The 27,403-nt window shown below is 33.8% G+C and overlaps 1 protein-coding gene across 5 annotated transcripts in view; it reads left to right on the forward strand.

Annotated features, from left to right (window-relative positions):
• Window positions 1-4,276: 4,276 nt before the first annotated feature.
• Window positions 4,277-27,403, forward strand: part of LOC127156646 (AP-3 complex subunit beta-2) — a 58,065-nt gene continuing 34,938 nt past the window's right edge. For 3 of the 5 annotated variants that reach the window (XM_051099610.1, XM_051099609.1, XM_051099611.1), the window contains exons 1-4: window positions 4,277-4,417; window positions 24,183-24,258; window positions 26,222-26,296; window positions 26,524-26,619. In XM_051099610.1, coding sequence (XP_050955567.1) covers window positions 4,311-4,417; window positions 24,183-24,258; window positions 26,222-26,296; window positions 26,524-26,619 — 354 coding nt within the window. In that variant the 5' untranslated portion in view covers window positions 4,277-4,310. Of the gene's footprint in view, window positions 4,418-11,731; window positions 12,360-24,182; window positions 24,259-26,221; window positions 26,297-26,523; window positions 26,620-27,403 lie in introns of those variants that run through there. The other 2 variants (XM_051099607.1, XM_051099608.1) reach the window with 1 other exon arrangement.

Below are 27,403 nucleotides of genomic sequence, written 5' to 3' on the forward strand. Positions count from 1 at the left end.
TAAAACATTTGGTGGAGTTTCGGTAATGACATCTTTGTTATCTTATAAAATTGTCACTACCGTAACGGTCACAACTAAAACATTTGGTGGAGTTTCGGTAGTGACATCTTTGTTATCCCATAAAATTGTCACTACCGTAACAGTCATCCCTAAAACATTTGGTGGCGTTTTGGTAGTGACATCTTTATTTTTTTTAGTGTTATCCCATAAAATTGTCACTATGGTAACAGTCACAACTGAGACATTTAGTGGAGTTTTGATAGTGACATCTTTGTTTTTTGGGTGCTATCCCATAAATTTGTCACTACCGAAACAGTCACGATGGAAACATGTCATCATTGTTTCGGTAGTGACAAAGGGGAACACATAATCTTATATTTTGGGGGAAATAAACTAAATTTTAGTACAGTTATGCAATGTTTTTGTATTTTAGTATGTTTCAGTAAATTGTGTAATGTGATGTGGTACCAAAGCGTTGCTGTCACTACCGAAACAATATATCAATATATAGATCAATATAACCCTTCGTATTAAATTATTACTGTTTTGGTGGTGACAAATTTGAGGAGAGGACAAAGATTCCAAAATTTTATGAAAATACAATATGAGAACTAACTGCCTAATTACTAGAAATGTGTACCTTGGATATTATACAATTTGCATACACACAATTTTTTTTTCGGAAAGAGACATTTTTTTTCCAAGATGTCCAAGACTTTGGACCAATTCTGTAGAATGCCCCATAAACAAATACATGGATTTTGACGTTAGAGAACAGAAAATGGACTTTTTCCACTGGAGGAAGTGATATGAATTTTTGCCAGAAGCAGTTTAAAGTTTAAATGTCTTGATGAGTTTGTTTTATCCAAACATGCAACTTTTCGCTTCACAAGATGTTAATTGATTGACTGGAGTGGTGTGGATTATTGATGTTTTTATCAGCTGTTTGGACTCTCTGACGGCACCCATTCACTGCAAAAGATCCATTGGTGAGCAAGTGATGTAATGCTATATTTCTCCAAATCTGATGAAGAAACAAACTCATCTACATCCTAGATCAGGGGTGAACCCTGTTCCTGGAGAGTTTAGTTCCAACCCTAATCAAACACACCTGTCTGTAATTATCAAGTGCTAATAGATCCTAATTAGCTGGTTCAGGTGCGTTTGGTCAGGGTTGGAGCTGAACCCTGCAGGAAGGTCGATCTCCAGGAACAGGGTTGAGCACCCCTGTCTTAGATTGCCTGAGGGTAAGTACATTTTCAGCAAGTTTGCATTTTTCAGAGAACTATTCCTTAAATAGCATTTCCTTGTATGGATTTTACGTTTTCCTATACCTCTCATATTACTCCTGCAGCTACCATGAGTTTATGGGTTATTTTAGAGTGCGTATCTGCACTCTCCTTCCATGTTTTTCCTTTTATGGCATCATTTCCTAAGCAGCTGTTAGCAGCTGAAAAACAGAACTTCATCTAATCACAACACAACTGCAGATCTGGCCTGTGAAAAGCTGGTGTTTATTTGAACAGCACTATTGTTTTCAAACTACATCTGAAAGTCTAATTGGTAGGTAATTCAGTTTATTTGAATGGTGCTTTCACAGTATATTGTTCCAAGTCAGCTTTAACAAAAATAGTACCTTACCATACTCCCAAGTGAACAAGATCCCCTTAGATGTTTAAGCAGACAAGAAAAAACCCTTACAAAGGGAAACCCTCCTTCTCATCTGGCACATCGCCAAGAACTTGACTTTTGTGACTCATAGCTTTGACCATAGCCATAGTGTAAATAACTCATATCCGCCTTTATTTTTAAAGTAGTTATGAGCGGGTGCGTCCATTTGTAACTCAAAGGTGCGAGGCTTCCGGTTACATTAGCTGTATAAGAACAACTAAAGTAACTTGATTTTGCACATTTTTATTTATTATCATACTTTATAAATGTATTATTACAATCATGAACACACTGGCTTGTAGGGCAAATAAATGTACTGCACTTTGTTTTTCCTTTAGCCTAGCTTACTTCCACGTTGCAAAATAAAGTAGATAAACGCGTGTTTCTGACAATAAAAAACAGTTGTATGTTTACACAGAGCAGAAAAAATGTTTGTCCGCCTCCCACTTAAGAGGGATTTCCTGAATCCAAGAAAACATCTCAAGTGTTCCCTCAGAGAACGGAAAGAAAGAGACAAGTATGTGTCTGTCTATTCAGCTCTCATTAGAGCATCAAACATATAACGGCATTGTTGCTGTTTACATTAAAGAAATGCCATAAATGGCTCGCTTTAAAGCATTTTAGTAAATTAATTAACAGAGAAAAGGTTTTTGTTTACTCAGGCAGGCTGATGTCAACTTTTGGCCTGAGAACTGAAAACCAAACACCCACAGGACAGACTCTGCCCAGGGTTTATTTCCCATTGGTCTGTTGCTATATGACGTTCTCTTTGGAATGATGTCATGTTGCTACTTTCAGTCTTTGGTCCTTCATACACATTTGTTTGAGTAGTAGATAAGGAAGGTATTGTGTGAATATAATCTGTGCAATAAATACATGAGGTGTGAGTCACTCAGTGTAGATCAGGTGTGACAAAACATCTGGCAGCAGGAGCGTCTGTGTGATGGAGCGCTGCCGCCATCTGGTGGTTAGAAAGTAGACTTGACAATAATAATAAAAATAATAATAATAATAAATAATAATAATAATAATGATGATGATGATGATGCACTTCAGTATTTTATAAAATGAAACATGAAATCCTTTTCAAATTTCAGACGTAAAAATTAAACTATGCTGTATTGTGTGTATGTGTGTTTATGTAAAGGAATAAATAAAATAAAATATATCAAAACATTAATTAATTAATTTATTTAATTATTGATACTTAGTAGGAAGATGAGGACCGAAATTAAAATAAACAAATATAACTCAAAATAAATTACATTTAGTTCTAAAAAAAGTACTAAAAGTACATTAGATGCTAAATTAACTTATTTTTATTTATTTATTTATTGATACTTAGTAGGAAGGTGAGGACCGAAATTAAAATAAATAAATATAACTCAAAGTAAATTACATTTAGTTCTAAAAAAAGTACTAAAAGTACATTAGATGCTAAATTAACTTATTTTTATTTATTTATTTATTGATACTTAGAAGGAAGGTGAGGGCCGAAAATAAAATTAAATACAACTCAAAGTAAAATTTTATATTTTAATCACATTTAGTTCTAATTAAAGTACTAAAAGTACATTAGATGCTAAATTATCTTTTATTTATTTATTTACTTACTTACTTATGTTATTTATTTATTTATTCACTTACTTATTTTAATATCTCACTTCAGTACTGATGAAATAAAATATAAAATAAAATCTTGTTTATATCATGTGTTTTTGGATACTTGGATACACGGAAATAAGAACAAAAAAACAATTTTTGGACTATTTTATTTGCATTTAGTTCGAAAATATTCTTCAAGAAGTCTTTATTACTGAAATTAGATGCTAAATGAAATTATTTTTCGTATTTATTTATTTATTTATATATTTATTTTCAGTACAGTCTCACTACAGTACTGATGAAATAAAATAACAAAATAAAATCGTATGTTTATATCATGTGTTTTGGGATACAGCTTAGCTAAAACTGAAAAAAAAAAAAAAAATTGATACCTCCCTTTGGTACTGATAAAATAAAACAAACAAACAAACAAAAATTTAAATATTAAAATAAAAAGTCGGTTTATTTCCCGTTTTGGGGTACTTCATATGTAAATGAGGCCATAAAATTAAAAGCAACTAAAAGTATATTAGATGCTAAAAATTAAATGCTAAATTAAATTAGTTTTCACATTTTCACTTTTTTTGGGATATCTTACTGACGAAATAAAATATAAAATAAAATATTGTATATACTATATAAAATATCATACGTCATTAAATTATTATATAATGATGTTTTTGGATACTTCACACGGAAATGAAATTCAAAATCAAATAAAATTAAGTTAAAACTTTTAGTTGAATTTAGTTTGAAAAGATTCCTCAAGAAATATTTATTACTAGAATGAGATGCTAAATTAAATTATTTTTCGTTATTATTTCCGTTGTTTTGGATACCTCACTACTGTGTTGAGAAATGAAATAAAATGAAATGTTTTCACCGCAACTTGGACAGATATGAACCGGGATGAGCGTAGAGGTGCTCGCGCACGCATGCGCGCGCCCCCGGCCCTGTCCGCTTCAGCACCGCGTAACTGGTCACGTGACTCAGTCTCCGCTCTCCGCCGCTCCGCATCATCAGCAGCAGCAGAGATGTCCGCGAGCTCCGCGTTCAGCGATGAGAAAGGAGGCTCCGCCAGCGAGCCCGAGTACGGCCACGACCCGGCCAGCGGCGGCATCTTCTCCTCCGACTACAAGAGGTGAGACACGCCGAGTCTGTAAGCGCGGTGACATCTCGCCACCGGCGGCGGCCCACCGGAGCGTTTACCGTAGAGAAAATCTCAGACGGGGTGAGGTGCGCATGCGCGGATGAACGAATGAATCCTATGGAAAAACAAAGAGATGATAAACAGTGAGATGAATTGGCGTGAATGGAGTGTGTATGTGTGTGTTGTTCGTGTGTTTGTGTTTCAGCACCGGTGGGTGGACAGCGCTCAGGTCCTATAGGATGACTTCTGTGCTGTTGTTCACCTCAGTTTGACTCTTTCAGTCGTTTATTTGGTGAAATGGTTGGTTTATGTTGTTAATATTCGTATTAATGGGATTTATCGTTGTTCTTACAGTGTAAATATAGCCCTGTAACCTATATTCCTCGCTATCCTATAGTCTTAGCGTCGCTAGCATCTTGCTGACTAGCACAGCTACCTACCTCTTCATCTACATCCGTCCCTGTTGAGTGTAACCCTAGATTATCATCTCAACAAACACAGAATGGGGGATATTTTGGGGGGAACGATAGAGAACTCTTATAAAATAACCTTCCCAGACAGTTTCAGATGTTATTTTAAGTAATTACCTAAAGAGAACTTACACAGAACGTTCTCTAGATGCCATTTTTATGTTTTATTTTTATTACCATTAGTTAACCGTCCTAGAGCATTCTGGGAGACAAAAAAACTGATAGTTGTGGTAAAATGGCAGTTGTTTTTGTCTATGTTTCACACAGATAGGCTTTACTCTAGATTTTCAATTCACACTGTTTATCTTTGGCACAACAATGAGATATATATATATTATATTTATATATTTATATATTTAATTGTTGTGCCAAAGATAAACAGTGTGAATTAAAAAAAAAAACATAAAAAAAAACAAAATTATTGCTATATATATATATATATATATATATATAGCAATAAATTAAAGCTAAATAGAAAACTAAAAAAATTACAAAAGCACATAATAAAACATAATAAATTCAAACTTAACCTAAAAAAATAAATAAATATGAAATAAAAGCTTATTTAATATATGTATACATATTATAGAAGTATATAAATAATGCAAAAAAAAAAAAAAAAAAAGTAACTACAAAAAGTAACCTCCCCAGATCATTGCAGGCATTTGTTTTTATAATAACCTAAATAATATTCTTTAATGGTTATTTCTAGCAACACAAATGAAAACGTAAATATAAAATTAAAAACTAATTCAAAATATAAAAAATACTATAGTAGTATATAAAAATAATACTAAAATTAGTAATCAGTAAAGTTTTTTTTTTTTCATTTTTCTAGGAAACAAAAATTACAAATGTGAAAATGTGATCTTAACCTAGGATTACATATAATAATAATAATAATAATAATAATAATGATGACAAAAGCATTACAAAAATATTAATAAATACTACAGTTGTAGTACAAAAATTATTTATTTATTTATTTATTTTTCCTGGGAAACAAAAATTACAAATGTGAAAATGTTGCTTAACACAAGCTTAATTGTGACCTTAACCTCTTCCTCCACCTCTATTCTGCCTCTGTTTCTTGTAAGGATGTGAAGATTCTGACGATTAGATCTTTAACTGAGATTGATAATCAATGTTGGCAGACTCTCTTTCCCTGTCTGTGGCTATATTTAGAGGCGGGTGCTTCAGATCAGTGTTGTGTGAGGAGAATATCAAGGCTCTGGTCAGTTTCTGCTGAGGTCACGTGACATGCTTCAGTGTTTATTTACTAATATTTTTCACCTGAAATGTCTGTTCTTATCGTTTATCCGTTGTGTTTTTGATGCTTGTTGAATCCAGTATTGTTATCGTTAACCAAGACTAAGATTAAAATGATGAAAAAATATTTTTGGTAGTTAAAATAAAACTAAAATTATGAGATGAAAAACTTAAAAATTCACAATTTAGTTAGAAACTCACTAAAATAAATAAAGAACTAAAATGACTGAAAACTAAAGCAAACAATTTAAATTAAAAAATAGTAATAAATTAAAAATAAATTAAATCTAAATAGAAATATTTAAGGAAAACTAATGAAAATGACAAAAGCAAATCATAAAATGACTAAATATTAATAAATGCTATAATAGTATGTAAATAAAACTGATATAACACTGCTTGGATAAATCTGGCCTTTCACTGTGCATCATTTAGTTCATGTAATTTCTCTCTCAGACAGTAGAGGGAGCCAGACCTACACATTTTCATATAATTGCTTTTTCTGGCTGTTATTTGAATTCATTTGAATATTATTTGAAGATGATTTCACACTCTATGTCAGCAAACCTGGCTTTATTACAGCTTTAATCGTCAATGATGTTCAAAATAGTGTCTTTGAATTTATACTGAATTCAGTAACTACACTACTGTTTAAAGGTTTGAGCTTTCTTAAGCTCACCAAAGCTGCATTTATTTGATCAAAAATACAGTAGAAAGAGTAATGTTGTGAAATATTATTGCAGTTTAAAATTATTGCTGTTTTCCATTTCTATTAAAATATAATTTATTCTTGTGGTGCAAAGCTGAATTTTCAGTCTTCAGTGTCATGATTCTTCAGAAATCATCCTGATATGCTGATTTGCTGCTCAAGATACATTTCTGATTATTATCAATGCTTAACACAGTTGTTCTGCTTCATATTTTGTGGAAACTGCAACGCTTAAGGATTCTGAGATGAATAGAAAGATCAAAAGAGCAACATTTATTTGAAACAGAAATCTTTTATAACATTATAAATGTATATACTGTCGAATTTGATCAATCTAATGCGTCCTTGTTGAGTAAAAGCATTCATTTCTATTTTTCTTTGAATGGACATACAGCACTATTCCAGCAGAGGTCGCTGTAATGTTAGAATTAATGCAAAACACAAATTGGTACAGTTAAGTTTGAAGATTTTAGCTCAGTTTAACGTTATTTTAGGTGTTTGTATTTCTGTTTTAATGTGTAAGGACAACATGTACCTTATTTACTTATGCTTTCAGTTTATTCATCAGCCCGCTGCGTTATTATCTACCTTTTTCTATAACACGAAATAAGCCTATGGGTGAGACTTCCGGTTCATTATCCGCAAATAACGAAATAACGAGAATAACAACGTTTAGTAAACGGTAAAACTACAAACCATAATTAAGACAATACATTAAAATAATACGATAAGACACACCAATTTGCAATATCAAGCAGCAAAACAAGCTGTTAAGATCAGACCGGAAGCCAGACTCATAATATTTACAAATGTCCGTGCCCATTCTTAAAAGAAGAAAGATAAAGAAAAATAATTTACCAGAATAACTTCTGAAGCAACTTTCCTGTTCTAATAAAAATAATAACCAGTAATATAATAGCCTAATATATTTTACACTCCCTGTCCTCAGGCTTATTTCCCACTTAATATTCTGTTTCTCTTAGAAGTATGTCGCTGTATGAACATGAGATGCACTGTTTCATACTGTTGTTATTGTGAATGAGGCATAAATGTGACAGAGGCTGACATAAATATTTTTTTCTCTGCATAATCATCACTTTCAGATTTCTGCTCTGCTGTCACAGAGCTCTGACACTGTTGCGCTGCAGGATGCGCGCGCACACGTGTGTGTCTGTGTGTGTGTGATGGCAGTTCGACTGGTTCCACAGTAAACATGAAGACGAGCGATCCTCACATGCTGTTGCCTTGGCAACACGCCCCTCTCATCTGCTACTGTACAGCTCTCCATCTCTGCTCCGTTAACAGCTAAATAAACAGAGAAGCAGAGACGCAAATCTATAGAGAATCACACTCAAGTATTCATGAGACTGCTGGAGATCAGACAGACAGGCTCTGTATGTGAGTTCAGAGAGATTTGGGGGTTTCTGACGCAGGAGAGTGTCTCTTTTAGAGGTCAGTGGCTTTTAGCACTGCAGTGTGAATTCTGCGTCTGTCTGTGAATTCGGCTGTTCCCTTCTCCATGTTATTCTGGGCTCAGAAACGCCACGTCACACGCTGACAAAAGAATCAAACTCATTCAAATGAATCAAACTGTGTTTAACAAAATAGCAGTGCATCATTTTGATCAAACTGTGCGAAACATAAAAGTATCAGACTGATTAAAATGTAGCCAAACGGTATCTGACATAAAAATGCTGCAATTAATCAATCAATCAATCAATTCGTGAACTTGAATTGATTTGTAAATTGATTCGGAGGTTTTCCGAAAGCATCGCGATTCTGTTTGGAATCGATTTTGTGCTTAGTTTTTAACCGCACATTCAAAATCGATTTGAGAGAGAATCGTTATGCATTCTGAAAATCTCAGAATCGATACACGAATCGATTTTGCATCGATTTATTGTCACATCACTAAAAATTAAGAGTAAACTGAGTAATAATGACTGAAATAGCGTTCAGAAAATCTCAGAATTGATCCATGAATCAATTCTGCATCGATTTATTGTCGCATCCCTAAGACAAAGTAATAGTAAATTGAGTCATAATGATTCAAATTAAACAAACTGTATCAGACAGCATAAAACTGAATCATTTTAATCAGACTAAATGGAACTGAATCTGAAGGATTCAAATTAATCAAGCTGTCCTGGAAAGAATGAACATGAGTCAACTGAGTCAAACTAAATCAGATAATTTCAAATGATTCAAACTGTTTAAATAGAATAAAAGTGAATCAAAATAAATCAGACTGATTCAGATTTACCCAAACAGAGTTGGACAGAATGAGTCTGAATCTAACTAAATCATACTCGTTCAAATTAATCACTGTATTGAACAAAATAACAGTGAATCATTTTGATCAAACTGTGTCAAACAGTGTTTGACTGATTAAAATGTAACCAAACTGTATCTGACAAAATAACAGTAAACTGAGACATAATTGTTCAAATAAAACAAACTGTATTGGACAGAATAAAACTGAATCGAGTTAAATCAGATTAATTTAAATTTAGACTGTACTAAAACGATTGAAACTAAATCAAAATAAATCATACTGATTTTAAACTGTGTTTGACAAAATTAATTGGACTCATTCAAATGAATCAAACTGTACTGAACAAAATGACAGTGAATTATTCTGATCAAACTGTCAAACATCAAGTATTAGACTGTTTAATATATAATCAAACTCTATCTGACAAAATAACAGTAAACTGAGTCATAATAATTAAAACAAAACAAACTGTATTGGATGGAATAAAACGGAATAATTTTAATCAAACTAAATGTGACTGGAATGGAACTGAATCAGATGGAATCAAATGGAAAGAATAGCATGCATCAAGCTGAATTATACTGATTCAACTGAAATAAAATGTCATACAGATTGAAACCGAGGCATTTTAATCAAACTGAATTAAACTAGATGAAACTGAATCAAAGTAAATCAGATGAATTCAAATTACTCAGACTGTAGTAAACAGAACAAAAAGTGAATCAAAATAAATCAGAGTGATTCAAATTTAATCAAACTGTGTAGAACGACAGTGAATCAAACTAAATCGAACTCAAATTCAAATTAATCATTAGAATGATTAAAATGTAACCAAACTGTATCTGACAAAATAACGGTAAACTGAGTCATAATGATTCAAATGAAACAAACTGTATCAGACAGAATAAAACTGAAGCATTTTATTTAGACTAAATGTGACTGGAATAGAACTGAATCAGATGGATTCAAATGAATCAAGCCGTACTGGAAAGAATGAACGTGGATCAAACTCAATTATACTGATTTAACTGAACAAAAATGTCATACAGAATGAAACCAAAGCATTTTAATCAAACTGAACTGAACAGGATGAAACTGAATCAAGCTAAATCAGATGAATTCAAATGATTCAGACTGTACCAAACCAAATGAAGTTGAATCAAAATAAATCAGACTGATTCAAATTTGATTAAACTGTGTTGGTCAGAATGACAGTGAATCAAACTAAATCAGACTCATTCAAATGAATCAAACTGTATTAGAACTAAACAGATTTTTAAGTGAATTGGACAGAAAAAAATGAATTTAACTAAATTATATTGAACTGAACAGAATGAAACTGATTCAATTTTTATCAAACTGTATTAGACAGAATAAAACTAAATCATTATTCAGACTAAATGTGACTGGAATGGAATTGAATCAGGTGGATTCAAACGAATCAAGCTGTACTGGAAAGAATGAACATGGATCAAACTGAATTATACTGATTTAACTGAATAAAAATGTCATACAGAATGAAACCAAAGCATTTTAATCAAACTGAACTGAACAGGATGAAACTGAACTGAGCTAAATCCGATGAATTCAAATGAATCAAACTGTATTAGAACTAAACTGATTTTTAAGTGACCTGGACAGAAAAAAATGAATCTAACTAAATTACATTAAACTGAACAGAATTAAACTGATTACATTTTTATCAAACTGTATGGGACAGAATGAAAGTGAATAAAATCATAGAAGACTGATTCAAATTTAATCAAACTGAATCAGACAGAATGACAATGGAACTGAATCATACTGATTCAAATGAATCAAAAGGACAGAACTGAATTAAACAGTATCAGTCAGAATGAAAGTGGATCAGATCAGTGAATCAGTCTGATTTAATTTGATTCTGTATATTTCAGTCGCTCTCACTCAGATTCAATTTGATTCAGTTTTAAAACCAATTTAAGTTAGACAAATGCTGTTTTGCATGCACATTGCTATCTGACTCTTTATATACCACATAGTATATACAACAACACTGTTGTCACATGATCGCATTTTGTGCACGTTTTAAACGAAGTAGCATCCAGTTTTGATCTTTGATGCAAAAAAACATTTATTTCACACTTCAAAGCAAATTTTGTGTAAGAAATATTAGTCAAATGGATCAAATAATGAGAAAAAACAGATACCGAATGTGAATGGTGCAGAATGTGCGCACACACTTAAGGCAACATGAATGTCTCTATGTGTGAATATCTGCACTGTGTTTTTTCATCTTTATTTAGCATTCAGAGCGAATAAGAATACAGTGCTTGTGCGTGTCGCCATCCCGACGAAGGGGTTTTCCTGTGAAAAGCCTTTTTTCAAAGCAGCGTTTCTAGCTGAGTCATATCAGAGAGAGGGAGAGGCAATCGACCGTTGCAGAAAATACGATGGAAAGAGGACGAGGGACAGAAAAATGTGCCAGAGAGCTGGGAAAGAGCGATGGTGTGAATGAAAGGAGAGGGAGAGACGGAGCGTGTGTTTCATGAGGGGCGGGGTTTGCTGCTGGTGGGCGGGGTTTAGCTCTGCTCCGCCATCAGAGCAGTGTGTTCACCATCAGTCGGCTCTGAGCAGGATGAGAACAGCTTTTTCCGTCACCTCCCTTCTCGTCTCCTCACCTCCCAGGGCCGCCTCGAGCGAAAGACGGAAAGACGCAGAGCGCTTTATAGCCTCCGTATCTGCATTGAGTTGATGGAAGCAGCTGACAGCTGAAGACCAGACCTGAGGATTCAGTACAACAGGCTGTTACGTGCTTGTACTTTGGAGTTTATGGTCTACTGTTGCTTTTGAGACGGATTCTACAAGTGTTTGTGTCTTTAAGAATCGTCTACAGGTGTGTTTACCTGCCTCAGGGGTTCTAAACAGGTACGAAAGTTTTCGGACTAGCTTGACGATGACCACCATGCAGAAGTTGCTCCAGTTGCCAGTGAATGCTGTGAATATCGTGAAGAGCGTGCAGGGAGTCGCTCAGGGTCAGGAGGAAGCTCTCAGTCCGGTTCTGACGCCCGACAGCGGCCCGCAAAACTGGTACAGCGCCGTCCAGCCCGAAGAACTCCGACACCTGAGATCTGGGGGGACGGGAGGTGGGGGTGGGAGTGGAGGGGGAGAGGGGTCAGAGGATCGACCCGGGCTGGAGGAGGGGCTTACCAGCGTTCAGTCGCAACCTTTACGGTACGCTAACACTCATGTAAAGTCGTGAATGGCTGTGTGAATGATGCTCCTTTAAAGCGTAATTTTGAATGTACTTTGCCTTTGTTTTTTCTCTGAAAAAAATTGACACAAATGAGATAGCTACTAAAAAAAAATTTGAAATTCATTTGAATTCGTTTAATCGAAATATAAAATTCATTTGAATTTTTTCTCTTTTTTTTTAAAACGAATAAAATTAGTACATATTTAGTTAGAACTAGCTGTACATTTATAAATTAGAATTTAAAAATGTATAAATAATTTTTAAAATAATAATTTTATACATTTATAAACTATATAAACAAATTTTATTTTGTACTAATATATATATTTATTTATATGTCACGTGTACTAATTTATTTAGTTGATACTAATTTGTTCATTTAGTTGATACATTTAAATTATTTTAAATTCATTAGAATTCATTGTCGAAATTTTAAAATTCATTTGAATTCTTTCAAAATGTATTTTTTTTATTAAAATGAATCAAATTAGTACATATTTAGTTAGAACTAGCTGTACATTTATAAATTATAATTAAAAAATGTACAAATAATTTTAAACAATTATAATTTTATAAATTTATAAACTATATAAACACATTTTATTTTGTACTAATATATATTCATTTATATGTCACGTGTACTAATCTATTTAGTTGGTACTAATTTATTTATTTGGGGAATACATTTCAATTATTTCGAAATTTATTAGAATTCGTTCAGTTGAAATGTAAAATTCATTTGAATTCATTCAAAATGTAAAATTTTTGATTAAAATGAATGAAATTAGTACATATTTGGTTAGAGCTAGCTATACATTTATAAATGATGATAAAAAAAATCTATAAATAATTTTCAAAAATTACAATTTTATAAATGTATAATCTATAGAAACAAATTTTATTTTGTACTAATATATATTAATTTTTATGCCATGTGTACAAATGTATTTAGCTGATGCTAATTTATTTAATTGATCAATTTAAATTATTTGACATTTATCTGAATTCGTATAGTCAAAATGTAAAATTCATTTGAATTCATGCAAAATGTAAAATTTTTTATTAAAATGAATAAAATTAGTACATATTTAGTTAGAACTAGCTATAAATTTATAAATTATAATTGAAGAAATGTACAAATAATTTTAAAAATTATTATTTAATTAAACTTAATTAAATTATTTAATACATTTATAAACTATATAAACAAATTATATATATATATATATATATATTAATTAAAAAATAATCTTATTGCTTGTTTTTTTGTATGTAACAGTCGTACACTATAATTTAATATACATTTAAATAATTTATTTAGTTGATAAATTTGCATTTTTTTATCAGATTTTCAATTTTATAATAATCTTATTGCTCTTTTTATTCTATGTAAAAGTCATACATATATAATGTTTATATATTTTTGTATATGTACATATAATTTACTTTGTTTATATATTTACATTTTTTAAATTGTAATTTTAATTTTAAAAAATCTTATTGCTCGTTTTATTATATATAAAAGTCATAAACATAGCCTATATAATGAAATACACACACATGCACACAATTTACATATAAATATTTTTATTATAAATATATATTACAATCATATATATATATTGTGTGTGTGTGTGTGTATGTGTATGTATGTGGGCCTACTTAATTATATTTTGGGGACAAAACTGTACCCAAAAGTGAGCTAAACCTGAAAAAAAATCTCCAAAAACTTCCCTTTGGGGACATCCTCATTTGTAAAACTGGTATAAAAAAAAATTAAGCACATTTTTTTATTATTGTAAAAATGCAGAACGTTTTCTGTGAGGGGTAGGGTCAGGATTAGCTTATAAAATCTACAATATATCTGTATATAAAAACAATATAAGTGTATGTAATGTCTCCATTTAAATACCAATAGTAAATGTGTGTGTATGTGTGTGTGTGTGTGTGTGTGTGTAATTGGTAAAACTCTTACGATCCAGCCTTTTCTGAAACTCCTTAAGAAACACTGCTGTCTTGGAGAAACTCTCATTAGTGCTTTTTCTTCCCTACTGGATCTTGTCTTAAGTTGTTGAACCTCTTGAGTAGAGGGGTTGTTAATTGTCAGCTGTGGCTGGTGTAACAGTCACCTGTGCAGCTGCTCGTACAGTGACACCTGAGTCATGCAGATCTTCCTCTACACACGGTCCAGAACTGTTGGCAGAAACTCCAAGAGTATCAGTGTCTCAGAGTTCGTCTTCAGAGTGGATAGCTGTGCTCCTCAACAGGCTGCAAGAGAGAGCGAGAGAAACCCTGTCGAGTGTTGAATTATGAATAACTTTAATAAAATGGAGCTCAAAATGTCTCACGCATGAAGAAGGAGACGACAGGAGATATATTGCAAATCAGATTCTCTGCAGGGAACGTATATTTCATTATATATGGTCCTTACAATATGCTATAAAATGGTTTTAGTTTCACATTAGTTCAATATTCCTCTCATGCAAATGCAGAAGCTGGGACAATGCATTGCCAGTGCTTTGTGTCTCATTGTAATCGAAAAGACGATCGATTCACATTAATACAGCAATCTGTCCCGCAACATTAAAGAGTGTGAAAAACACATTATTGTAAGACATGTTGTTTGTATTTCACCACAAAACTGACAGATTTTGAAAGCTGAGGCTTTGTTTTATATTAAAAGTACCAAAAAGTGCTATTATTGGGTGGTTGGCGCACTATAAATAGGCCTAATGAATGCAAACAAAGACGTGAAATATTATTTCCATGCATACTGTCCCTGCGAGTAACACATGGTATGATTTCTGTGAATAATCCTACATATATTAAAATAAATTCCGGTGGCCTGGCAACCAGCTCCTAATCTGGGCAATCTGCATTCGCAGACTATACTCTCAAAATATTATAATTTTAATTGCTATGATTTAATTCTCATAATTTTGACTTTTTTCTTAAAATATTTCAACTTTATTCTCAAAATTTCAGCTTTATTCTCAAAACATTTCGACTTTATTCTTTAAACATTTCGACTTTATTCTCAAAACATTTCAACTTTATTCTCGAAGTATTTCCACTTTATTCTAGAATCATTTTGACTTCATTCTTGAAACGTTTCAATTATTTCCAAACTTTCAACATTATTCTCAAAATGTTTCAACTTTATTCTCAAAATATTTCAACTTTATTCTCAAAACATTTCAACTTTATTCTCGGAACAGTTTGACTTCATTCTTGTAATTTCAAGTTTATTTTCAAAATATTTCAATTTTATTCTCAAAACATTTTGACTTCATTCTTGAAACATTTAGACTTTATTTTTGAAATATTTTAACTTGATTCTCGAAATTTCAACTTTATTCTCGAAACAGTTTGACTTTATTCTTGAAATTTCTACTTTATTCTCAAAATATTTCAACTTTATTTTTGAAATTTCTACTTTATTCTTGAAATATTTTGACTTTATTCTCGAAACATTTTGACTTTATTCTCGAAATATTTCAACTTTATTCTCAAAACATTTCAACTTTATTCTCGAAATTTCAACTTTATTCTCAAAACATTTCGACTTTATTCTTGAAACATTTTGACTTTATTCTCGAAATATTTCAACTTTATTCTCGAAACATTTTGACTTTATTCTCGAAATATTTCAACTTTATTCTCGAAATTTCAACTTTATTCTCTAAACATTTCAACTTTTTTCTCAAAACAGTTTGACTTTATGCTTGAAATTTCTACTTTATTCTCAAAACATTTAGACTTTATTCTCAAAATATTTCAACTTTATTCTCGCAATTCTCGAAATATTGCGACTTTAATTTAATCATTTTAGATTTTTTTAACGTGGCACTAAAATGCTGTCGTATAATACTTTTGTGTGCAAAGAAAACAAAAATAATGACTTTAACAGTTTCGTTCATGAGAGTACTTGGTCAATTTTTTACGATGTCCTTACTACTTTCATGTGTCTTGAATGTGTCAGTTGTGTTGCTGTCTATGCAGGGTCAGAAAGCTCTCGGATTTCATCTAAAATATCTTTATTTGTGTTCAGAAGATGCACAAAGGTCTTATGGTTTTGGAACAACATGAGGTTCATTTTTGGGTGAACCATTTGGGTAAAGTATCTAATAATAAACACACTTTTTGTAAACACACTCTAACCTGTTAAAAAATGAAATGAAAAATACAGGTTAGACTGTGTTTTGGGCCTAAGATTGCGCCTTTTCCATTAGAGTAAAATACACCCCTTGTTGTAAATATACCCAGCGTCAGATCTATCGTCAGGACTAATTAATTTGCTAAAAGCTCCAGAATGTAAATCAAAGCCTTGGTGCTCAGAGTTGCTGCAGGTCAGAAGGGAAAGCGATTACAGGTTTGTATTTCCTCCGCATGCAGTAGTTCATACTGTGATTCAGAGACTTCCCGTAGCTCATCTCTGATGTGTGACTGTGTTGATCCACTGCATTTATTATCCAAAACGACTTACAGTTCATGCACAGCACTGTGGAATATGACATATGATAATCTGGCGTACTGTGGAGGTGATGTATTTGACTGTAGCACGTCTGCTGAATCACCAAGCCCGTGTTCATCCTCTTACGTCGCTCTGATCACGACACACCGCGTGCGCGCGCGTTTGTGTGTGTGAGGTAACCGGAGCTGACGGAGCGCGTCCACACACGACTAGCACAGCCGTCATGACAGGACACACACACTGATGCGTGAACGGAAACACCGCCCACACCTTCTCACACACACATACGCACTAATATTTGACAGTGTGAATCTCTGCGGACCCTTCCGGCTAATGAAAGCCACCGAGGGAGTCTTTTTTCAAGAGCGATAGATAGTTGTGTTGGGTGGGAGACTCTGGCAGCAAATCTATTCACTGGAGTTTATTGCTCTCTTTGTTGCTGTGGAAACCAGAGAGCGGGACCTGGGTGTGTTGTGAGATATCATAGTCGTTTAATTCCGGCAACGGTGGCGTGACAGCCACCGGGGGAATGTTTTTAATTAGCGAATTGTGTTATCTCGGCCAGCTCATAATATTTTCATGCCACAGCTTTTGAGGGAACACGCTCGCTCTGACTGGCTCGTTCTGAACCCGCTGGGATGATGATGATTAGGGGTTGTCGAAATGCTTGACATGTTTGCATTGATCAAGGCTCTTTGATGACATGAGTGGAAATCCAGTGTTGCATCACTGTAGATATTATCAACCTTTTTCTTCAGTGTGGAAGTAAGCCTATGGGTAAGACTTCCGGTTCATTACCCGCTATAGGGAAATGAGAAGAATAACAACGTGCAGTAAACGGTAAAACTGTTTGCACTACAAACCAGTGAGTTTATAATTAGCATCATACATTAAAATAACATGGTAAGACACCAGTTTGAAATATGAAGCAGCAAAACAAGCTGTTTTGTACATCTAAAAAGAGCTGGACGCGGATGAGACCGGAAGCCTGACCCATAAAATGGCGCTCTCAGGCCACACATCATGCTCTTATGCATTGAAAAATCATGGAGCACAGAGGAAACTGACAATGCGCTGACAGACAAGACAGAGCAGGTTACTTTAGGTATGAAACAAAGTCTCAGCATTCAAATTTTGTCATTTTTAAAAAGTGATTACCAGGGTTCAAGTGCTTGAAGGCATATAAGCACATATGAAATTGAGATTATTTAGCAAGCCTGTAACCACCTAAATCAATGATTTAAAAAGCATTTTTGGCAAATCCAGGTAATTTACCATAGAAATATTACGTAAACGTTATGACTGTTATAGCGCCAGCTGTGATCCTTAAAACTTTGCATGCTTGTTTAGAATCACCTGTCGCATTTACTCACCAGGTTTTGTGAAGTTTTGAGTTTTCCTTTAGGCTTTATAGGATTTTGGGTAAATTTGGACAGGCCCGATTTCTAAACAACCCCATTATAGCTTCCCAAATAGTAAATGTCAATGTTTTTTTCATAATTATTGACCTAGAGGGTCCAGAGAAATGTACTACAGTGTTTTTTTCAGGTTGAGTGAAAAACCTAGGAGTAGTTCATAAAAAAATCTTCTCAATCATTTAACAAATGATTTTATTGACAGCAGTGGGTCTAGAGGCAAAGTTGTCCAGAATGAAGAGTTCTCTCATATGATACGAATATCGCGTGTATGCGCGAAAAACCGTGCAATGTTCAATTGTTAACGGCTTTGAAAAATTCGATATTGCCCCCCCCCCCGGTGGCGTTCACTGGCCATTGGTGGCCATGTTTTTATTTTTTAGATACGCGAATGTCCTTATAGACACTGTGGCACTTTGGACCAAGACCGTGCACAGCGATTTTCATGCTGAGGACAAATGGTTGCGTAGCTATAGCCATTTTATGTTTTATAGCGCCACAAAGTGGCCAAGGTCTGCGATGTTTTTTTTTTTTTTTTTCCTGTGACCTCAGACTGAGCTCTTACATACGTGCTCTGAGTTTGGCAAAGATCTCATTCCATTCAGGAGTTATAGGCATTTTACTAAATGTGGCCCCGCCCCTTTTGAATGTTTTAGCATCCCATTGCGACGGCAAGTCGTAAGTTAAGCTTTTTTTGGATAATTTTTGATATTCACTGTCCAGAGAATCTTCCTGTACTGGTTTGGTTCAGATTGGGTGAAAAACCTAAGACTAGTCTGCAAAAGTATGTTTTTCAAAAAATGCAAAATACCCAAAAATTTCGCCAGACATGCATTTTGTCCGGTGTGAGCCAAAGATTCCAGCAACATTAAACACTTGAGCCGTGACGAACGTTTAAGGAATTATGAGCGATTACGTACTTTTGATCGCTGTAGGCAGTGTGAGTACTACCATCCCTCCAGGTTTTAAGTCTCTATGACTTACGGTTTGGTCTGCACTATAAGATTGCTGATCTTGGCCATTCTAACAATTATAATAGGGTTTCAGCATTACGCACTTGAATCCCTAAATACAGTTTCGTGGCTCTTTGATGTACCATGACAAATCTCTGTAGTTTCAAGTCCCTACAACTAATGGTTTGGTCTGCACAATCAGTTTTACATGGAGATTGCTTATCCTTGGCCATTCTAACAATTACAATAGGGTTTCAGCCCTATGCAAAAATAGTTTTGTGGCTCTTTGATGTACCATGACAAATCACTGTAGCATCACAGTTCAAGTGGCTCGTGAACCAATCATCTATTCCTCTTTACTAGTTATAGCATGAAATAAACATAAATGAACATCAGAAGTAGTACATCTCAATTCCATTCATACTACCCACATTCATACTATATAGAACATACTTTTTAATGGTCAGCAATTACGTTCAAATTCAAACGTAGTACCTACTCGAGCAGTGTGTGATTTTGAATGCAGATTATGTTAAACAAGTGCAATTTAACCACAATGAACATGCTTTTTCTTGAGGTACTTACATTTAAAAAAGGCTGTGTCTCCGCCTTCCGCCACTTTTCGAATATGACGACTCCTCTCCCGTGGCCTCATGGGATAGTAAAGTGACCATCGTCCAAGTATCCACCTACTTGCCTCGCATACTGTATAGTAGGGAAGTATACGATTTCAGACGCAGCAACGATATCTTGTACCTTACACTAATGTTCATTTTTAAGGAAGTTTCTTATGCTCTGTGTTTAAATAATTCAGTGTTTGTTTAATCAAAAATACTGTAAAATTGTGAAATATTATTACAATTTAAAATAGCTGCTTTCTATTTTAATATATTTTAAAATCTAATTTATTCCTGTGATGCAAAGCTGAATTTTCAGCACCATTACTCCAGTCTTCAGTGTAACATGATCCTTCAGAAATCATTCTGATATGCTGATTGGCTGTTTGAGAAACACTTTTCTTATTATTATCAATGCCGGAAATAATTGTGCTGCTAAATAAGTTTTTGTGAAAAAGCCAAGACTGCATGTAAGTAGGATTTCCTACTAGACATGTTCATTCAGTTGATTTGTGTGTGCATGTGTCTGTTATGTGTGAACAGATGTCAGTTTGTTGATTTAAACCCAGCCAGTGATTACTGGCGAGAGAGAGATAAAACGTCTCCGCATCTTTCCTTCATGACTTCTTTCTAAAAGGAGATTGCTAACATTAGGATGTGGTTGCTATAGTAATGGGTATCTATGGACAGAAGGGTTATGGGCTTATACGTCTTGCACGCAGGATGTCAGACAGTCGCATCTGTGTCAGATTGATGAGTCGACTGACCCAGGATCAGATGAAGGTCTCAGTGTCACAGATAACTTTGTTGAATCAGAATAAGTTTAGCTCATCATGTGACTGATGCGCAGATCCTCTTTACTCATTATGGTTCAAATTGAGGATCTTTTACATTTAGTTACATGCAGAGAGAGTTTAATATTTATATCTTTGCTCATTTGAACTATAATATTAATAGCGTTTCCCAGACATCTGGAGAATCAGCGGCTTTATTCATTATCGTGGCTCAGGGTTCGTTTGGAGTCACCGAAATCAGCTAACGGGGAACATGTAGTTAGTTTAGAGCAACAAATCCTTCTATCTTCAATCATTAAAGACCCTTTGAAAACAGTTTCTTTAATGTGTTGACATACTGTGTAAAACCAAGACATATTTTATGTATTTTGAAGACCTGATTCTTTTTTTTTAAATAGCTAATAGCTATAACTCACAGAATAGCAAAATCACACTTGACTGTTCGACTTATAGATAAAAAGACACTTTTAAATGAATAAATCTACACCACTTCCTTGCAACCAGTGGATGGGAAAGGAAAATAAGCTATTAGTGTTGGAACAACACAAACGACACATTGGCGTTGCTAATTGCTAATTAAATTTTGCTAGAACTGGCTAATTGCTGATGCTTGCAGGTAGTACTTCTAAAGTAAAGCAAAGGAAAATTCTGTTTTTATGACTTATACTGCAATGTTAATGACTTAAACATGGTTTTAAACCTAAATTAAGCTAAAGAAGCTCATTTTATGATACTGTGCTATGATACTCTACTGAGAGATGAGGAACTTTTATTTTGAAATGTACAATATGATTTAATACATTCATTTTCCCAAATGTTTTGAGGATTGAAATAAAGACATATCATCAAACCAGAATTTGTTAATTGCTAATGCTTGCAGGAAGTACTTAAAGTAAAGCAAAGGAATATTCCCATTCTCTCTTTTTTATGACTTATACTTTGAAAAAAATCACTGTTTTAAACCTAAATTAAGCTAAAGAAGCTAATTTTAGGATACTGTACGGTGATACTCTACAGAGAGATGGGGAACTTTTATTTTTAAAAAAGGTACAAATTTGACTTAATACATTGTTTTTTCCAAACGTTTTAAGGATTAAAATAAAGACACATTGTCGAACCAGAATTTGTTAAATTGCTAATACTTGCAGGTAGTACTTATAAAGTAAAGCAAAGGAATTTTCTAATTCTCTCTTTTTTGTGACTTATACTGCTGAAAAAAACACTGTTTTTTAATCAGAATTAAGCTAAAGAAGCTCATTTTATGATACTGTGCTATGATATTCTTATTGAGAGATGGGGAGCTTTTATTTTGAAATGTACAAATTTGATTTAATACATTCTTTTTCCAAATGTTTTAAGAATTGAAATAAAGACACATCGTCAAACCAGAATTTGCTAATTGCTAATACTTGCAGGTAGCACTTATAAAATAAAGCAAAGGAATATTCTCATTCTCTTTTTTATGACTTATACTGCTGAAAAAAACACTGTTTTTAAAGGAATTAAAGGGGTCATCGGATGCTAAGTTCACTTTTACATGCAGTTTGAACATTACTGTGTGTTTGCAGTGTATGTACAAATCTACCCTATAATAATAAAAATAAATGCAGTGGTTTTTAATTAATCTGCAAAAATAATATCCCCTTTCTCAAATCGAGCCGTTCTCAGATGCCTGTCGTTGTTGCGTCACACCCACAGAGGCCGCTCCCACGATAGTTGATTGACATGAGCGTTTTACCTCAGATCAGTTGTAACAGTCCAACCTCCATGTTTTGATGCCGGAGCAGGGATGTAAGTTAGACAAGAATATCTCCGATTGAGCGATTGAGGTGTTGTGTTGCTGGATGTAATAATAAACGTAGTGGTCGTCATTAACTCCCGACATCTGAGCTGCTGAAGATGCAGTGGATTACGTTTGTTTGTGAAGGGAATGCGCCTCCCGATCTACATATATCATATATCATATATGTTCACACAAATCATTCATGATCCAGCTTCACTTACAGCAGAAGTGAGTATAAGGGGTTTTTTTATGAATCTTTGTGATTGCCTTTCCTAATAATGTGCTAGTTAGCAAGTTTAGTGGCTAAACGTGGCTAAATGTGGCTAAAGTAAACAGGCTCGTCACTCCACAGAGAGAAGAGAGGGGCGGGGCAAGCAGAGCTCATTTGCATTTAAAGCAACCTCAACCAGAATAGGATGATTTTTGCAGAGCTGGTAAAAAGGGTAAAAAGGATGTTGTTTTACACTACCATTGAGAATTTTTAATTTTATATTATAGACTTTTCATTAAGACCCTAAAGAATCATAACAACTTGTGGAAAATGAACATCCGATGACCCCTTTAAGCTAAAGAAGCTAATTTTATGATAATGTACTATGATACTCTATTGAGAGATGGGGAACTTTTATTATGAAATGTACAAATTTGATTTAATACATTCTTTTTTCCTAATGTTTTAAGAATTGAAATAAAGACACATCGTCAACCCAGAATTTGTTAATTGCTGATGCTTGTAGGCAGTACTTATAAAATAAAACAAAAGGGTATTCTTATTCTGTCTTTTTTTATGACCTATACTACTGGGAAAAAACAGTTTTTAACCTGAATTAAGCTAAAGAAGCTAATTTTATGAAACTGTATGATAATCTACTGAGAGATGGGGAGCTTACACATTTGATTTAATACACCTTTTTCCCCAAATAAGGAATAAAATAAAATTAAACTTACATTTTCTGAAATTGCCTGGCAAACAGTTTAAGTCTTTCTCCTCTCACTCAGTTAATAAAAAACTGTTGCTTGAGTAGAAAATGGCTGCCTGGGGGTGTAACCAAGATGGCCTCCAAGTGAACTGACTTGCCTGAAAGGGATTTTTTCCAGTGAAAACAAATGCTCAGAAGTTGCTATTTCAGAGGAGACTTAACTGAGGTCTTGTTTATGTTTGAATATCAGCATTTCTCAGTCATTTCTCCTAGAATTAATCACAAACAAGACATTTTTGGCATCTATAGAGATGAATGAAAATGATTTAGCTCAGGTGATTTTGGATATATTTGATCGGATATTTTGATTCATTCTGAGATCTCTGACTGTGCAGTTTCTTCTGGTATCACAGTTTGAGACTTTGTTGTAAAATATATGTATTTAAGAGTCTTATGCTCAGGAGAGGCATGTCAGAACAACAATTTACTGCCATTGATTTCTTGGAGAAATGATTCAAGTGAGAAAAAGAGAAGAGGTTTGTGGCTTCCCTTAAGTTAGTATCTTATGCTTATGAAAACCAAATCATGCTGTTGATGATATTTCTGGGTGTGTTTGTCTATTCTGTTCTCTGTTTGTCAAATTTGTGTGAATCCTTTGATGAAAGGCTTGATTTCATTTGTTCTGGTTGGTCCTTCTGAACTCGTGAACGTCCGCAGGGCTCTTAAAGAGCTGAGATGAGTCTCTCAGGATGATACATCATAATAGACACCTTTTTGAGATATTTAAAGTAGAGAGAACAAGAACAGATGACGAAAATTCTGTCTTTTTTGTCTTTTGTCTTCAGACACGATGACCTGAAGGAGATGCTGGACAGCAATAAAGACTCCTTAAAGCTGGAGGCCATGAAGCGCATTGTAGCGGTGAGTAAGCTATGTATATTCCAACACAAAAAAAACTAAATTAGTGAGTGAGTGCATACTATTTCTAAAGCTTGCATTATAAAAACAGAGCACAGTGCACTGAGTAATGTGTCCCACAGTGCAGTTCTCTCAAGTGTCAATTGCATTGTCTCATTGTGTGATGCACAGCTGGGCTGTGAAATTTGAGCTCTGTTTTAATGGATCATCTGTAATAAAGTCCCATCAGGTTCAGTTTTATAGCTGTATTGATCAACAGAAGAGAATCAGATATATACACAGAAATCTAAGTCGGATAAAAAACCCGATTGTTTAGCATTTCAGGAAGACATATTTGGATTTGTGTCGGTAATTATGTGACTGTGTAAACAAACAGAAGGCTGTAATTGAGGGCAATAAATGCCGCTGTCACTGTGTGTTTTGTGAAGTCTTGGCTCTCGCCGGTTTGTAACTGTTGCATCAGGTCTGTTTCTATAGCAAGACGAGCGATTTCAGCGAGCGCTTTGGAAACGGGACAGAAATGCGAAATGCGTTTAATATTCATGAGCGGTTTTAGTGTCTCAGTATTGTGAAGGATCAGATCAGGACTGAAATATTTATCACTCGGAGCTCAGAAGCCACAAACAGTCACCTGATACTGTTTCCATTCACAGAGCACAGGTGGCACCGGCAGCAGGTACATGAATCCTTCAGGACCAAGTCAAAATTCATAGTATTTATAGTTTTTAATTTCCTGTGAAGAATTCATCAGTGCATGTAATAAAAAATATGTTCTTTTCTAGTAGCGAGCAAACATTTCCAGTGAATATAGTGTAACAAATTTACTCTGGCGGTTGTAATGTTATTGCAAACTGATGCAATAATCAAATACACTGCTGATCTGTTCTCTTTTGTTGGCTTATTGCACATTTTATTGAAGTTTAATGCTATCCTTATTGTTTCTGTGTTAGATAACACTGGTTGCATATCTAAATTAGACCATGTGATAATAATAACATATTTAGATTCATTATTTATATTTAAAAGAAATTGAAAACTTCTTTTTCAGTGTAGTTGGCAACGTTTTCAAATGGGTAACTTTAACTTTAACTTAAACTGAATTGATGGTTAAGTTAGATATGTCAAGCACAGTTACGTGACAGAATCTATCAAAAATCACAGCCAATCAGAAAGAATCATTCTCTCCTAAGCACTCACAACGAAATGGATAAGTACATTTAATAATGGGGGTGAAAACTTTTTGAACTTGAATATTGCGCTAAATTTATCTTATTTTGTCTTCTGGGAAGCATGTAAGTATGTTCTGTAGCTTCTGAAGGGCAGTACTAAATGAATAAAATATGATATTTAGGCAAAATAAGAAAAATGTACACATCTTCATTCCGTTCAAAAGTTTTCACCCCCATCTACTAATGCATCGTGTTTCCTTCTGGAGCATCAGCGAGTGTTTGAACCTTCTGTAATAGTTGCATATGAGTCTCTCAGTTGTCCTCAGTGTGAAAAGATGGATCTCAAAAATCATACAGTCATTGTTGGAAAGGGTTCAAATGCACAAAAATGCTGAAAAACCAAATAATTTGTGGGACCTGAAGGATTTTTCTGAAAAACAGCAGGCAGTTTAACTGTTCAGGACAAAAAAGGGACTCATGAACGACTATCACTAAACAAAAAACAGCTGTGGATCATTCAGGTAACAAGACAGTATTAAGATGTATGTAAACTTATGAACAGGGCCATTTTTATAAATTCAACTATTGTTTTCTCTTGTGGACTGTTTGTAAATGTCTTTGATGTCAAATATCTTATTCAAGTCAGTACTAAATAAAAAATAACATGCATTTTTGTATGATCCCTCTTTATTTGGTAAAATAATTAACAATTTTCAGATTCTGCAAGGTGTGTGTAAACTTTTGACCTCTATATTGTATATCAGTATGTAAATATTTGTTTGTTTGTTTTCACACAGATGATCGCCCGGGGGAAGAACGCCTCAGATCTCTTCCCTGCAGTGGTGAAGAACGTGGCCTGTAAAAACATTGAGGTGAGTGATACCCAGCAGGGAGACAGGAAGCGGCTCAGAGCTTACAGGATGTCAGCTTTTCTGGCTGTTATTAAACTTTAATCTTGTGTTAATATGCAATGGCAACGTGGTTCTGCTCATGAGTCACTGTAAGCTCAAGTGCTGAGTCACAAAAAAACGCATTAAACACCTGCTCTATTCACCCCTCTGGTTTGTGAGTTTACAGTGACGTGTGTTTTCTCTCTCAGGTGAAGAAGCTGGTGTACGTGTATCTCGTCCGATATGCTGAAGAACAGCAGGATCTCGCTCTGTTGTCCATTTCCACCTTTCAGAGAGGACTGAAGGTCACAAAACACACACAACCACATTATTCAGGGTCTGAACATGTTGCTTCATCCTCACAAAATCCTATCATCTTCTCTGATGCCTTTCACAATATCCAAAACATAAGAAAAAGCTGCACTCTAGTTTGCATACTTTGTATTGAAAGTGCATAATGTACTATAGCCAACTGCTTATTTGTGCCCCTGGAGCACAAAACCAGTCATAAGTAGCACGGGTATATTTGTAGCAATAGCCAAAAACATTGTATGGGTCAAAATTATCAATTTAGGATATTAAGTAAAGATCATGTTCCATGAAGATATTTTGTAAATTTATATATCAAAACCATTAATATATCAAAACTTAATTTTTGATTAGTAATATGCATTGCTAAGAACTTTATTTGGACAACTTTAAAGGTGATTTTTCTCAATATTTTCATTTTTTTTGCACACTCAGATTCCAGATTTTCAAATAGTTGTATTTTGGTCAAATATTGTGCTATCATAACAAACCATACATCAATGGAAAGCTTATTCGTTCAGCTTTCAGACAATGGTAATTTGCTGTTTATCACAATTTGTTCAATTTAGTAAAAAAAAAAAATAAATAAAAAATAATAAAAATAAATAAATAAATGAATAGTATAATATATAAATATATTAAAAATAAATATAAAATATATTAAAATTCTATATTATTATTATTATTATTATTATAAATTAAATATTTAAATATTAATACAATTAAATATTAATGTATAGTCAGTTTTCAGCCTAGTTTATTGCCAAATATACCCCAAGA

Source organism: Labeo rohita, chromosome 25 (assembly GCF_022985175.1).
Source record: "Labeo rohita strain BAU-BD-2019 chromosome 25, IGBB_LRoh.1.0, whole genome shotgun sequence".
Lineage (NCBI taxonomy): Eukaryota > Metazoa > Chordata > Actinopteri > Cypriniformes > Cyprinidae > Labeo > Labeo rohita.